Source organism: Chroicocephalus ridibundus, chromosome 9 (assembly GCF_963924245.1).
Source record: "Chroicocephalus ridibundus chromosome 9, bChrRid1.1, whole genome shotgun sequence".
Classification (NCBI taxonomy): domain Eukaryota; kingdom Metazoa; phylum Chordata; class Aves; order Charadriiformes; family Laridae; genus Chroicocephalus; species Chroicocephalus ridibundus.
In genome coordinates, this window is record NC_086292.1 from 49,900,696 (window position 1) to 49,914,676 (window position 13,981).

A 13,981-nucleotide genomic window follows, 5' to 3' on the forward strand; every position below is an offset into this window, starting at 1 on the left:
ACACAATTTTTAACGTGAGCGGTTTCGGTCGGGTCCAACACAGCCCCGCGCCGAGGGGTGCGCAGGACCACCACCCCCCCTGCAGCGCCTGCACCGCAAAAACGCCACGCTCCCCTCGGAACCACGGAGCTTCCCTGGAAACTGTGCGCAGTGGCATCGGCCCACAGCAAGACCCCCTTCTGCCTCCAGGAAGGCTTTAATTAGACACGAGACAGCTTCAGGGCCACGTTTTGCCGAAGACAGGGATACTGAAGGCCCGCTCCACATTCGCTACCGACAATCATTAAGCAGCACCTCGTACCTGTAGCAAGTATCCTACTGACCCAGCCCTTTTCCTTTTTTTGAAAAATGACTTCAGTATCGGGGAAAAATTTCTATTTCGGTACAAACTGCCTGTCGTAGCAGGATTAATTCATTTTTTTTTTAAATCAAAGAAGTGAATGCCAAAGGTAGTTTAGAAGATTTATTTTAAAGCTTTTAAAATACACTTTTGTCCTGAGAAAATACAGTTAGCTTAGAAACAGCTTAACAAAGATTAAACAAATTTAATAGGAAAAGGTAAAAAAAAAAAAAAAAAAAGAAAAGAAATCTGAGCCACTTTTTTTATTCTTTGAACACATGAAGGCGGCCACTGGAGTTGGCACCCACTAAGATGTTCTTAGTGGGATGAACGACGTTGATGGAACACACGGAACTAAGGCAGTCAATGTTATAAAAGGAGTGCAACAGCTTTCCCGTGTCTTGGAAGACTTGTATTTGCCTGGGACGCGCCATGCTGCCCACCACGAAGCAGTCTTCCTGCTTAGGGTCCCATATTGCTCTGAACCTCGTTAACCAGCGTCCTGTGTTACAGTTATGTCTTCAGAGAAACAAACGGGGAGAAGAAAAAAAAAAGAAAAAAAACACAAAAGGAGAGATAAACATTTCTCTTCTTGAATCCAGCATTCCTAAGTATCATCATTTACGTCAGATTGCTTAAACCCATTTTCCTCGCCTCCTAAACCATCAGCATTCACATACTGGATGGGTGGATGCTGCTCCGCTCCACCCAGCACGTGGCTGGGATGGGACAAAAAATGTAACGGAGCAAGAAGATAAAGCAGAGGGTACTTTGATGTAAGTGATTATTCGTCAAAGTAGTCAGGCTTCAAGGTTGCATACGTCAGTAAAAATAGGACAAACCTGCATAAAGCCTTTCAATAAACTGCAAACTAAGAATTTTCAAGCCAGTCACTGATCTAGTTCCAGCTCCTCAGCAAACCAGCCCCGACAGTGGTCGCCCTTCTGGAGCACAAATGTGTTTTACAAGTGTGGAGACTCTGCCCACAACCACGCGCTTTACTGTCGAGGCGACAGGAAAGCTTCCCTGCAGACGCACGGCAGGCTACACCCCGGTCGTGCTGGCTGAACAAAAGGCACCCGCGAGGACGAGGGCGAGTTCTCGGGCTCGGAGGGCGCTAGGGCTGCGCTCGCTCCCACAGGTGCCGGTGACCCGGGGGCTGTTTGGGACCACGGCACCGCGTGGCCTCCGCGCACCCAGTGCGCACACACAAGTGTACCTGGAGCAGAACAGCCATAGCCAGGGCTGTCCTCGCCCCGGTGTGTTCAGCTCACCTGATGGTACTGAGAACTGGGATGGTCGGTGGCAAAGAGGTGGTGTCATAGACCCTAGAACACAGAACGGCGTGTTAGTAAAACGCACGCGTGTTAAAAAAGGCAGCCCTTTCCTCCTAAAGCAGCTCGCAGAGATGAGCACAGGCCAGACCACACCAGCCTGGAACACAGTTAGAAAGAGCACAGACACCCAGCTCCCAGGCACCAACATCCCAAGTGGCAATTATTAAATTTGCCTTTTGAGTTGGATTTGCTCTTCACTAGAATCGAAGGTCACCCTTTCTGAAAGCTTTCTAAGAAGAGACGACGACCGGCTTGCTGGGACAAGGCAGAGGCTCCCGGCCCCAGTGCCCTGTCCCTTCAGTCACGGCACAAAGCGGCTGCGGGGGGAAGAACGCCAGAGGAGACACACGCCAGCAAGAGACGGGATGCGCCAGGGGTGAAATCCCACCACTAACAGCTTCCAGGGCCAGGACCCCCTCACACAGGCACAGGTGCTGACAGGGAAACCATCAGCGGCTCTCCCGTGCTGGGCTCTCCTTCACCCCCAATGAACTTTTAGGATCTCAAAAACCCTACAGCAGAAAGTTCAAAAGCTGCTGGGTTAAAAGCTGCTTTTTTTTTTTTTTCTTTGGAGGAGGCAGCGAATAAATGATCCTGTATCTGTTTCTCCATTCTGTCGAGCAGAAATATTCTGGTTTACTCATATCCAGTTTTTACTCTGACGTTTGCTCTGTTAGCACCAAGGATTTACAACGTTCACAACAAAGCCTACCTGGAGAACAAATCTTCAATTACCTACAGTAACTAAATCACAGGAAAAGTGGCATTACAGCAGCGCACACAAAAGAACTCTTTCCTGGGTATGTGGAGGGGGAAGAACGAAAATCAAGTTTCCGGACAAAACACAGAATGCCGTTACACCTGCGCCAATTCGGGTTCCTCCCAGGATGTATGCAGTTACCCATCTTTTACAAACACGCACAATCTGCGGAGCAGAGGCCCGATTCTCAGCCTGGCCTTCACTGGGCCCCCCCTTTTGTACCTGCTGTTCTTTGACACGGTTGAGGACTCTGAAACACGTACCCCGTGAATATGCAGATGCGATCAGGTGTTTACAGGGATAGACTACCTAAATTATGGGCATAAAACTACAAGGTAGAAAGACAAACTAGATCTCGAACGCAGCACAACTCACGGCTGTCAAAACTAACAAACAGCAGCCAGTTACAAAAGAGCTGCGATTGTCATACTTTTAATGTACCAGGAGCTAAAAATAAACTCAGTTTCTAAGTATTTTGTATTCATGAGCCAGGTTTTCAGCTGCGTTTTGTTTGGTTGGTTTGGGGTTTTTTGTTTGTGGTTTGGTTTTTTTTTGTTCATTTGTTTTAAAGGCTAAGAGCACCTGTATATTTTACTGCTCACTGATAAATATTCTTGAGGAAAACGAGAATTAGGAAAAAGCCACCACAAAAAAAAAATCACGCAACATTAGAAATGCCAATGGAAGTAAATCTTTGTCACTTTTAAAAAAGGTGATAAAGGCAGGAAGCTCTCAATGATAGGCAATGCAGGTAAGAAATAATAATAAAACCCACCAGTTGGTATTTTCCATAAAGATTATCCCTTCCCACACCACCTTACCTCAGCTTGTCATCAGCACACACCGTCACGACTCTGTTCCCAGTGACAGGCGAGAAATAGGCAGAAGCAACACTTTTTGTGTGTCCTTTAAGAGAGCTCACAGGCTTGTTCCCGTTGGACTTCAGGTATCGAACATCATAAATACAAACGTCCCTGGAACACACCACAGAGAACACTTCACAAGGTGACAGTTAAATAACTAATACTCTTATGTTTCATTTACCAAAAAATGCTCGAGACACCGCAGGTTTTATGCAAGTTGCGTTCAGAAGTTGACTTCGGCGGCGCATATTCACTCAAACGGCCAGTGGCTCCAGCCCAAAGCAACAGCTCATTAAAGCCCCTCCACAGTGTGGTCTGTCGTAAGACCATTTTGTACCCGTTACCAAAAGCGAAAGGCAAAAGTATATCGCATTTTAAATCCTACTGAGAACAAAACACTTGTTTTCTAAAAAGATTACGAAAGCTTTGACTATAAGCTGACAAACTGCCCCAGCAGCAGCTGCTCCTGCAGCAGCCGCACCATTTATGGCTGACTTCAGACATGGACGCAGAGAGAACACTGAAAACACCGAATAACCGCAGTTCGTTTTGAGCTACGTACGCTGAGCCAGCAGCAATGAAATACTGTTTATTCACTGGGTGAACGTGGACTGTCCTCGTTCTTTTGAAGCCAATGTCTGCAGAAAGCTCTGAAGATGTCCCTGGGGTCCGTCTGTCCACAACAGCAACGCCACCGTCCCAGTATCCTACTACTGCAGTGGAGCCATTCTCTTCCAAAAAGTCAAAGGAAGACAAGTTTTCTTCACTTCTGCATACCTGAGCATAGAAAAGGTCAAATGTAACTGAAACTATTCAACAAAATACACAGAGTTAATCACAATACCCACAACACTCTATGGGCTGTAGATTTCACGCTTTTCCTTTTTAATATACTAAAAATAATTAACGAGAACTACCTAGTTTGATAGCTCCAGCCTCAGCTATCCAGGTAGGTAACCTTTCTGTAAGACTGGTACGCTTTCCAGAGAGCAGATACGTAACCATCCAAAACAAACTGGCAACAACAGACTCTGAATGCTGTCAGAACTCTTCGGAGACGCTATCACCTCTGCGTTCCAGTAATCAAACGACTGTTATCCTTGAGCACGTGAGGATTAATGATTGCACCCCTTTCTCCAACCCTACGGAAACCTTTGATCGGGTGCAGAAATGCGAATTTGGCTTCCTGTAATTTGGGAGATCGGTCAGGATGTCAGGCCATCTTATCCCACGGACGTTTCCCCTCACAGCAGCAATTAGCCACAAGGACAATGCTGCAGGAAAGCTTCCCTGCTCCAGCTCCCCGGAGGTGCGCAGGCTCTCCTCCTCAGCAGCTGTATTCTTCCCAATGGCAGGAGCGCTCCCAGAGGTTATCACCAGGCCGTGTAAGCTGGCATAAGGTAAACGGAGCAGAAGAACGGCCTTTCTCTTCCCCCGACCTCTAAAGACACATTCCTGCAAGCCTTTGTCCCAAAGAAAGACCTTCCGGCCTCCTGACTGACCCATTGCAGATACTTCCCACGCATCTGGCCTGCCTGCAACCCCACCAAAATTACGCTGCTTGTAAGGGTTGGGGAAAAAAAGCTCTTTATACTGTTGTGGCTCGTTATACTTTCCAACATTAGAGACCTGATCAATGCAGACGTATCTGTCAAAATATAAGCAAAGCAAGCAAGCGTCACGAAGCTCCTCCGTTCAGCTGTCTGTCTCACCAGGAAGGCAGTCACAGCATTTTGCTCACTTCAAGACTGAGAAAAGCAAAGTCAACTCATGCTTTATGTTGTTTCACAACGTTTATTTGGGTGGGGGGTTTTTTGTTAAGATTTAGTTCTTTAAATCACTCTTGTTTGTCACCATTAAAAGGTACTGCTTTTGTAAAGACACACGTATTGCTTAAGCACAAAGATGAAATTAAATTCAACAACTGCAACTGCCTCTCCAGGAAGGAAATTGGGAGTGCCCAAGTTGTTAATATGTTTAATTGAGTAGAAGCATCTCCACATTTTTATGATGTTAATTAAAGGTTACTTCATCTGTCCTTGTGGAAACGGAATCTTGAACTCTCTTGTTAACAAAACAATCAGCACACAACGACTTGGGTACAAGGAGACTAAAGCCTCACAGCAGGACACGCCAAGAGATTTCCAAGGCGTCTGCAGCACGACCGCGGGAGCACCCACCTCATCGAAGACAGCTCTGGTAACATCACCACAGCGCAGAGACTCCATGCTTAGGGACAGCAAGTGAGCAGGATTGCACGGAGAAAAATGCATGCAGGTGACCGAGTAGCTGTGCGGAATGAAGACACGCGCTCCTTCTTCGGACTTACAGCTCTGGAAAACAATTGAGATTCAATGGACACAGGTGCTAATCACCGTAGTTATTTCTGTTAATTACTGCAACTTTCAAAATAGCCTCTGTTTTCCAAATGCTCTCAGTCCACTCTGGACAACTGTATGGAGGAGGCAGTAGGGTGTTGATGTGTGGAGACATCGGCACAGGTAACAGGCAGCAAGCCCGCCCGGGGGCCCAGGTGGCCCAGGCTGACGTCTTACTGCAACAAAGGGAGTCTCAGCTCTGCATGGAAGAGAGAACTGCCCTCACACGGACACAGCGCCGCCAGGCCACGGCCTCCCTCCCACTACCATTTTCACCGCCATACAAGTAACGTAGCTCAAAAGAGCACTAAGAATTTACTCTCAGTTTCAGAAGTGTTTCCTAATTAGGAAGAGCTGCCATTTCCTGCTGTAATTTAAGCGCACTTCTGTGACTGCAGCCATCACTACTGTATCTGCACATCAATATCTGGCTCTTTTTTACTGACAGAACTGGTTTCTCAGTTACCACAGCTGAACAACACCTTGCTGGGGACCAAATGTATGTTTATGCCTTTTACATCAAAATACGTACAGATCAGGTTACTTGGAACTCAAGCTATAGTGACACAAACTGAAAGTAAAGCATAATCTCCTATAACTTCTCTTCTAATTCTGGCATCATTCAAGCTGATAATTTAAAAGAAAGTGAATAGGTCATTTGGAACAAGTACCAGTTCATTCCACAAAGATTACTCTGCTCCCAGACTTGGTCAATTCCAACCCACTTCACGAGAATAAAAAAAAAGGGAAAAGAGTAGATTTAGCAATTCTGGGCTTCCTCTGCCACGAGGAGAGCCTGCAGCACTCGGAGCCCTCAGCCTCCCCGTCACCAGCTCACACGCTTCGACAGGCAGTAATGCAGCTGCACAGTCGGAGCTGAATCGTACGGAGCAGTTTAAACTTCTTCATAATTGAATAAGAGTCTCAGAGCTGAATTTAGTTGATCAGTTTCCTGAAGCTGTCAAAGCAGAAATTGATCGAGAGAAACTCAAGAGGTTAACGGCATTGCGAAAAACGAGAAGAAAGCCTGCATGGTGTGAACTTCAAGCAGCTGGCTTGGGTGACGTGGGATCAAAGCGGAAGAAGGTTACAAAGGTGTAAGTCAAGGGCATGAATAAAGATTCTCGCTGCAGGAGTAATTAAGGCAATTCAGAAATGATGGTGAGACGATCTGCAGAGCCCTCAAAAGTTTTCAAAGCACCAAATGCTAAGCTGTTTTCCAGACAACGTAAGTAAATACGTGCCAGCATATATTGGCATGGCAATTTCATCTCTGCTGCCTGGGCAAAAACAGTGACTCACTGCAGCTACTCAAAACCTCTACAAACTCAGAACACAAGTACTTGAGCACCCATTTCGTCTCACTCTCCAAAACTCAGTTGTGGTATTGCTACAAGGGTACTGGAATTAGAATCTCAATCTCTCAACAGCAAAATAGAATTTTAACCCTCACTGATAAAATTGTTTCAGATAGTGATCCGTTTTCTTCTGCTCTGCCCCCCAAAATTACCAGAGCAACCTTTCCTCCCATTAAAGCTGGACTGACAGCTGGACTGACCTTTCAAGCAATTCTGGTGAGCTTCAATTTAAGAGACACCCCAGTGTTATCCGTAAGAATGGGGAAAGTGTAAAATACCACCGCGAGGCTGACAAACTAACGCCCCAGGCTGCGCCCCATCTGCACCCATCCTGCAGCAAACAGCTCTGCCGGGTGCAGAGCACACGAACAGCTCACCGCGTTCCAGAGACCGATCTGCCCGGACTTGTCTCCAGCTGCCACAAAGATGATGCTTTCGGAAGGATGGATTGCCATAGAACACACTCGGTATTTCACCACCTTTTTAACGTTATCTTCACTGAGGCCCATGCTGTTCAGGCTGCCTTGGTATCTAGACAGCATCGTTAAAACGTTAGCTATTCAAGAGAAGAAAGAAGGAGAACAAGACAATACCCAGTTTTTAGCTGCTGCCTTCAGATTACCTTTTCATGTCACACGTCTGCTCTTCGGTATCGTTAGCTTTCATCTACAGACAGAAAGGAAATATTTAGTCGAATTAGATTACGTAGAACTCAAGCTAAATGACTTTATCCAAAAATAACTAATTGTAACTAGTAATACCTCACTTATCCTCATCCATGTAGTCAATAATTCTTCTGTCAATTTACCATTCTCCATCTGATCTTCTGGAATCATTGGCAAAGGTCCGGCTGGAACCTGAGGCTGGAATGACATTAGCAATTTCCATAACTCAAATCAACTAAAACTACAAACAAGGTGAATCGTTACTTTCCACACAGCAGATATTCTGAGAACACACCTATGATAATACAAGAAATAAACATAACAACAAAGTTTGTATCAAATCTTATTAAAAAGATAAATAGAACTTTAGTAAACACAGCAGCAAAGACAAACAGCTACCTCATGTTTTTTCCTCTCCTTTCTGACACCCCACCGAGGTTGATCTTCAAGAACTATATTACAGAGATTTAGCTTTATTCTACGGCACCATGGAAGATTTAAATTCCCATCTCTCCGAGCAATAGAATTTTTACTTACTGCTATATAACTACTTCAAAGAGGTAGTAAATATTGCAAAGGAAAATAAACTAGATCAAAAGTTACAGTGAAGTAACATTAAAACAGAGTAATAAAACTTTGAATTTAAATCTGCTCAAATCTATGGGCTGTTGAAAAATGCGTAACATTTTACCTCAGGACCCTTCTGATCATCCAAAACTGCACGATTTCATCAAGCCCAGTCACAGAATATTGACTAACATTCAGCGAGGACATGGGAAGCCTGCTAGTCAGGCTGCTCGAGGGTGAAAGAACAGACCTTTTATTATTGCCACTGTATAATGCACCTTCCCACATGTCTAAAGGTTTTTACGATAAGCTCAGCAATGACGAGTGTTATCAGTCAGCTTCACCAGCAGTATTTTCATAAAGCTGTGTATACACGCGCACACATCTCTAACCCCTCCCCATCTTACATATTCCTCTGCTTCTGGCTGGGCAGGCATCTCCGGCATTGGAGCTCCCGATGGCTCTACTCTTTGCAAGCGCATAGATCTTCGCCGCACTGTTTCATCTTCTGCCTTTTTAGGCTTAGCCCTAGAACTACTAAAACATTTCAAAATTACAGACACAGGAAAGTAACACAAGCCCTCTGCATTTAAGTAGGAGACTACAGTGTAGGTTCAGACGTACAGCTCTAACACCTGGGCCCAGACTTCCAGCCTAATTCACTCGGATTCACTTTAGGAGGGCTGGGATTACTTTTGCCTTCAGCGACAGCAACGATCAGCAAGAAAAGCACTTCGCAACGCATGTATATGTACTGCGTTTTAGTTTTGCTTGTAATACATCCTGCCACTGTCACTTTTCTTCCCAGCCCTCCTTATTTATAATTCATCCTTCCATTCATTGATCTAGTCATCTTTCTCTGCTTTCTTTCATCATATATCTTATTCTTTGTTTTGCACTTAAGCTCGTTTTCCTGCTTTGCCTGGCACTGCCAAATGTCTTCTCTTCTACGCTAATTGGTTACTCTATCCCTTGCACCTAGCTCTCTCCCCTTTCTTTCCCATGCCTTTTCCCATCATTTGTTTTCATCATTTAACATTTCTCTCTTTAGCCATCGTGCAAAAATACCATCAGAAAGAAGAAATGGTCTTGAAATACCTTAATACAAATATCACAAAAAGAACATATTCGGTAATTTGACGGCAAAGATATTACTACTGTCATTTTCGTTCCAAAGAATGGCAGAGGAGAGGCGCTGCCTAGAGGAGCTACCCGTTCCTGAATTCACACAGCTTAAGATAACCAGTTATTCCCATTTAGCTTTATAGGGCGACTCCTCACTAGCTCTCCCGCTTCGCAGTATCAGCAGATGGAAGTGCTAAAACAGCAAACACACGATGAAGGAACAGTGACACAAGTCTCATATAAAGTTGTTTTACCTTTTGGTGGCATGAGATTGGCTTTTAGTTGCAATTTGGTGAAGTCTTGCAGCTGACTTAAAGAGAAAAAAACAAGATTAAAAGTATATATAACAAGCATAAAAGATCAACCTGTGTAAATACAATTATCTAAAGGCTGCAATAAACTATATTGCAATTATTTATCACAATAATAAAAAGGGATTTTTAAGCATTGAGCTGTGTTGTGTCCGCTTTGCTTCCATGTACCAGCAAGACTTCCCTGACTGCTGTGAACGGGACGCAGCACAGCACAGTCTGGATGTTCTGCAGCCGTTCTTTTTATGGAACAAATCAAATATTCCAAACGCGACGCACCAGGCGCAGAAGGACATTTAAAGCAGAACCTGTCACTGCAGAGGCCCCCATTCACAGCCTCTTCTCCATTACATTTTGAAGACAGGCACTGAGTTCATTGGGACTCCAGAAAAGCTTACACACGTCCAGCTCACCGCTAAGACCGCTTGCTGCTCCACTACCATTCCAGCCCACGCAGCACCAGCCCTGGCAGCAAAAGAGGTACCTGTTCTTGGGCTTGGAGCCCACAATGGCCAGGGCTAACGGTAACAGAGATGGCCTGAGCTCCTTTTGCCAGTCTCCACTACTCTGTGGGCAGTGCTGCAATTCCAGTCAGACTGCCTAGTCTATACCGACCTCTCTGAGAGTAACTGGAAGAAAAGGAGTTATTTTCACTCAGGTTTCAGTCTCGGTGGTAAGAAGTCTTATTGCCTACCAGACAGGCCCACCCACGTCTTGTGACTTGGTACAGTGACCACACAGCCATTGAAGGAGGTAATTCACTCACTGCTGCCAGAAAAGGGATAGATTATGAATTGGAAAACAGGAAAAAAAAAAAAAAAAAAAGAAGAGAATAAAAGAGTGCAGAAAGAAGAGCAAAGATTTGGATCTACTCACGTGACAGCATTTCAAATCCCACTACCTTAACTTTCTAGACAACTTCTCCAACATGAGAAGAACTATAATGCACTTGCGTCCACCCTATGGCCCAGACTAGACAGGACATGGGGAAGGACTCCAGCAGCACACACCCTGCGGGCTCTTCCCAGGAGCCTCTCCAGCACCGGGCGGTGAGCTGAACCCTCCACCAGCCCCAGACCTGCACCGGGCAGGGAGCTGAACCCTCCACCAGCCCCAGACCTGCCACCTGGTGCCTTGCCGTTAGATAACCTGGGTGCGCTGCATCTAAAACACGAGAGCTCAATGCCCTCGATGGGGAATGCGGGTGCACAGGAAGGAGCACACATTACACAAGCGAGCAGGACGGTGCGTGTACCACACTCAAACAAGCACCTTCATGAGAGCATTTTACCCCAGGGCCACCTCATCTGGCCTGGGTGGGTCCACACAGCTGGGTGCCACTGGTTCAGAATACTGTGTCAGCGCGGTTTTGCTTTCTTCACTTTTTATCAGTTTAACCAATGCCCCCCTGCCTTTGGAAAAAGTTAACCAGCAGAACAAACTCCCAATTTTTTACCCAGTCAGGGCAGTCCTGATGTCTCAGAACATTTTCAGGGCCTTCCTCATGCACCTGCTACTGTTAGGGAAGGGCTTCACAACAAGAGGGATGACAGTACAATTATCATCACACTTGGAGAAAGCACATTTTGAAGCTACTTAGAATCTATACAAACCTTATGCAGCTCTAAAGCAGCAAAGAATTTAGCATTTTCTGTAATGTTCTTCAGTCTTTTCCTTTCATAAGCTGATAATTGCGAGTGTCCATCCTACAAAAAGAAAAGCCAATTACTCTTTTGTACATGCCATGTAACCGTACTTGCCATGTACAGTTCCATGGCATGCAAGAGACATCCCAGGCTTCTGGGAAGTGAGTCTCTAAAACGATTGTCTAAATCATTTTAAAGTGGTTCAACAGACTTGCTAAAAAAAAAAAAAAAGCCATACAAACTGGTGTGACCCTATGTCAATACCAAAACTCGTCCATACAATGTTTTGCATTACAAAACTTACTCCTTAGCATTAATTCTACAAAAAGGGTCAGATCATCAAAATCTTGGTAGAAAGAAAACAACACTGAAGTGAATCAATAAACAACTTAAATACTGCACATAAACACAATACGGTCTTAGATCATTTTTATCCTTCACAGAGGAGAAGGTGGACTTCACAAGTTAAAATAATGATTTAAATATAAAGGAACATTGACAAAACTTTCCTATCTTATGACAGTATCCATCCGTAAAAACGTCGGGAAGGTGGTTTGACAGCACAAGAACATGCTTGTGCTTTTGCTACCGGGTTTTATATACTCAGACCGATAGCGAGAACATTTTTTTTTCATCCCTTAGACATTCTGAAAGGGTAAAATGAAGTTTTATACTGCCAGTCAGAGTGGTTAAAAAGAAACAGGAAGAAAGATGATTTAGAGAGGAAAGATACGTGCAAACTTTACTTCTACAAACATAATACACGTGTGTCTCGAGAACCCCAAAACCACCATCCTGTGGTTTGGATAAACAAAACCTCCGCCTGTTTGCGGCCAAGGAGCCAACAGCTCCCGACGCTGGGGCTGCGCTGGGGCAGCGGCTCGGGCCGGGCACTCACCGGAGGCGCGTCCGTCCCCGCATCGCTCCCGTCGCTCTCCGCATCCCACGCGCCGTCCCAGCCGTTGCCCGCCGGGCTGCCCGCGGGCGGGGTGGCGGGGGGCGAGGCGGGGGCCGGTTTCCGCGGGCTGGGCTCCGGGCAGAGCCTCTTGCCGGCCGGGGCCGTGCCCTCCGCGCCGCCGTAGGCGCTCAGCAACCGCTTCTGGGGCAGCCGCCGGCCCGCCACGGCGAGCGGCGTGAGCAGCACCCGCAGCTGCCGCGTCGCCACGGCCCGGCGCTCGCCCTTCCCCGGGCTGAGCCGCAGCGCGGCCGTGCCCGGCGGGGTGGACTCCTGCGGGGGGAGAGCGGGAAGGAGCTCGGCGGGGAGCCGCTGCCAGGGCCCTTCCCGCGCCCGCCGCGCCCCGCCTGACACCCGCCTTCCCGCCCCGCTCCTCACAGCCCCGGGATCCCCGGGACCCCTCTCCTTGCAGCCCCGGTCCCCCAGACCTCCTCCTCATACACCCGGGCCCCCCCGGGTCCCCCTCCTCCCAGCCCCGGCTCCCCCAGACCTTCTCCTCATACACCCGGCCCCCCCCGGCTCCCCCTCCTCCCAGCCCCGGCTCCCCCAGGCTCCTTCCTCACAGCCCCCGCTCCCCCCCGGATCCCCCTCCTCCCAGCCCCGGCTCCCACAGATCTTCTCCTCATACACCCGTCCCCCCCAGGTCCCTCTCCCCGCAGCCCCGGTCCCCTCTCCTCCCAGCCCCGGCTCCCCCGGACCTTCTCCTCACGGACTCGGCTCCCTCGTCCTCCCATCTCCTCACGGCCTCCTGCGGACCCCCCTCCTCCCAGCCCGGCTCCCGCGGACTCTCTCCTCGTGGACCCGCCCCCCTCCTCACAGCCCCCGCTCCCCCCGCCGCCCCGCTCCTCACAACCCCGGCCCCTTCCTGCCGCCATCCCTCCGCTCTCCCCGCTGCCCCGGGCTGGCAGCTCTCACGGCGGCCCCCGACCTGCATCCGCTGCCAGGTGCTCGGCGAAGCCTCCTCAGGCTCCGATGTAGCGGTCTGCGAGAGCGCCATGACGGCCCGGGCGTGGGGGCGGAGCGGCCGCTTCCCGCTCCGGCGAGGGGCGGCCCGGGCGGGCTCCCGCCCACGGCGCCTTCCCGCCAGGGCGGCCGCGCGGTCCGGCCCCCGGGAGGCCGTGTTCGCCTCGAGAGCCCGGGGCCCGCGCGGGCCCCAGCGCACGCTCGTCGGCACCCCAGGGCTGCGGCGGGAGGGGGCACAGTCCTGAGGGAGCTGCGGCTGTTCGGCCTGGAGAAGGCTCCGGGGAGACCTTGGTGCCCCTGCCAGTATCGGAAGGGGGCCTACAAGAAAGTTGGGGAGGGACTTTTTACAAGGGCACGGAGTGAAGGGATGAGGGGACACGGTTTTAAACTGAAGGAGGGGAGATTTAGGTGAGATCTGAGGAAGAAATTCTTGGCTGGGAGGGCGGTGAGCCCCTGGCCCAGGTTGCCCAGAGAAGCTGTGGCTGCCCCATCCCTGGAGGGGTTCAAGGCCAGGTTGGACGGGGCTTGGAGCAACCTGGGCTGGTGGGAGGTTTTACGCCACTGGGGGGGGGCTTTACGGTCCCTTCCCACCCAAACCATTCTGTGATTCTACAACAGACTGTGGTCAGCAGAGAAGAGTGATGTGTTTATGCTCCCCAAATAAGCGCTAAGCTTGGCATGCTCAGGAGAGAAAAAGTGAACATTTTTAACAT

The 13,981-nt window shown here is 48.5% G+C and overlaps 1 protein-coding gene across 4 annotated transcripts; it reads right to left on the reverse strand.

Moving 5' to 3' along the window:
* Positions 1-603: 603 nt before the first annotated feature.
* Positions 604-13,348, reverse strand: WDR76 (WD repeat domain 76). 4 transcript variants are annotated; one of them, XM_063346837.1, is made up of 13 exons: positions 13,234-13,348; positions 12,249-12,578; positions 11,318-11,410; positions 9,648-9,703; positions 8,676-8,802; positions 7,798-7,899; positions 7,659-7,702; positions 7,414-7,567; positions 5,481-5,633; positions 3,863-4,077; positions 3,259-3,411; positions 1,615-1,668; positions 604-859 (listed from the first exon to the last, which is right to left on the reverse strand). In XM_063346837.1, exons 1-13 carry the CDS (start codon positions 13,300-13,302, stop codon positions 604-606), a joined length of 1,806 nt encoding a protein of 601 aa, XP_063202907.1. In that variant the 5' UTR covers positions 13,303-13,348. The 4 variants fall into 4 exon arrangements, with proteins under 4 accessions (XP_063202907.1, XP_063202906.1, XP_063202908.1 ...); XM_063346836.1 differs by having other exon boundaries at positions 8,676-8,805; XM_063346838.1 differs by lacking the exon at positions 13,234-13,348 and adding an exon at positions 13,004-13,085 and having other exon boundaries at positions 8,676-8,805.
* Between the last annotated feature and the right edge of the window lie 633 nt (positions 13,349-13,981).

Bases quoted from the DNA above. Each gene is read 5' to 3' on its own strand.
- WDR76 (XM_063346836.1), bottom strand. From the start codon at position 13,302: ATGGCGCTCTCGCAGACCGCTACATCGGAGCCTGAGGAGGCTTCGCCG. The intron at 12,579-13,233 runs GTCGGGGGCCGC...CTCCCCCCGCAG, and splicing joins GCACCTGGCAGCGGATGCAG to GAGTCCACCCCGCCGGGCAC. The intron at 7,703-7,797 runs GTATTACTAGTT...TTCTGTCTGTAG, and splicing joins CATGGATGAGGATAAGTGAG to ATGAAAGCTAACGATACCGA.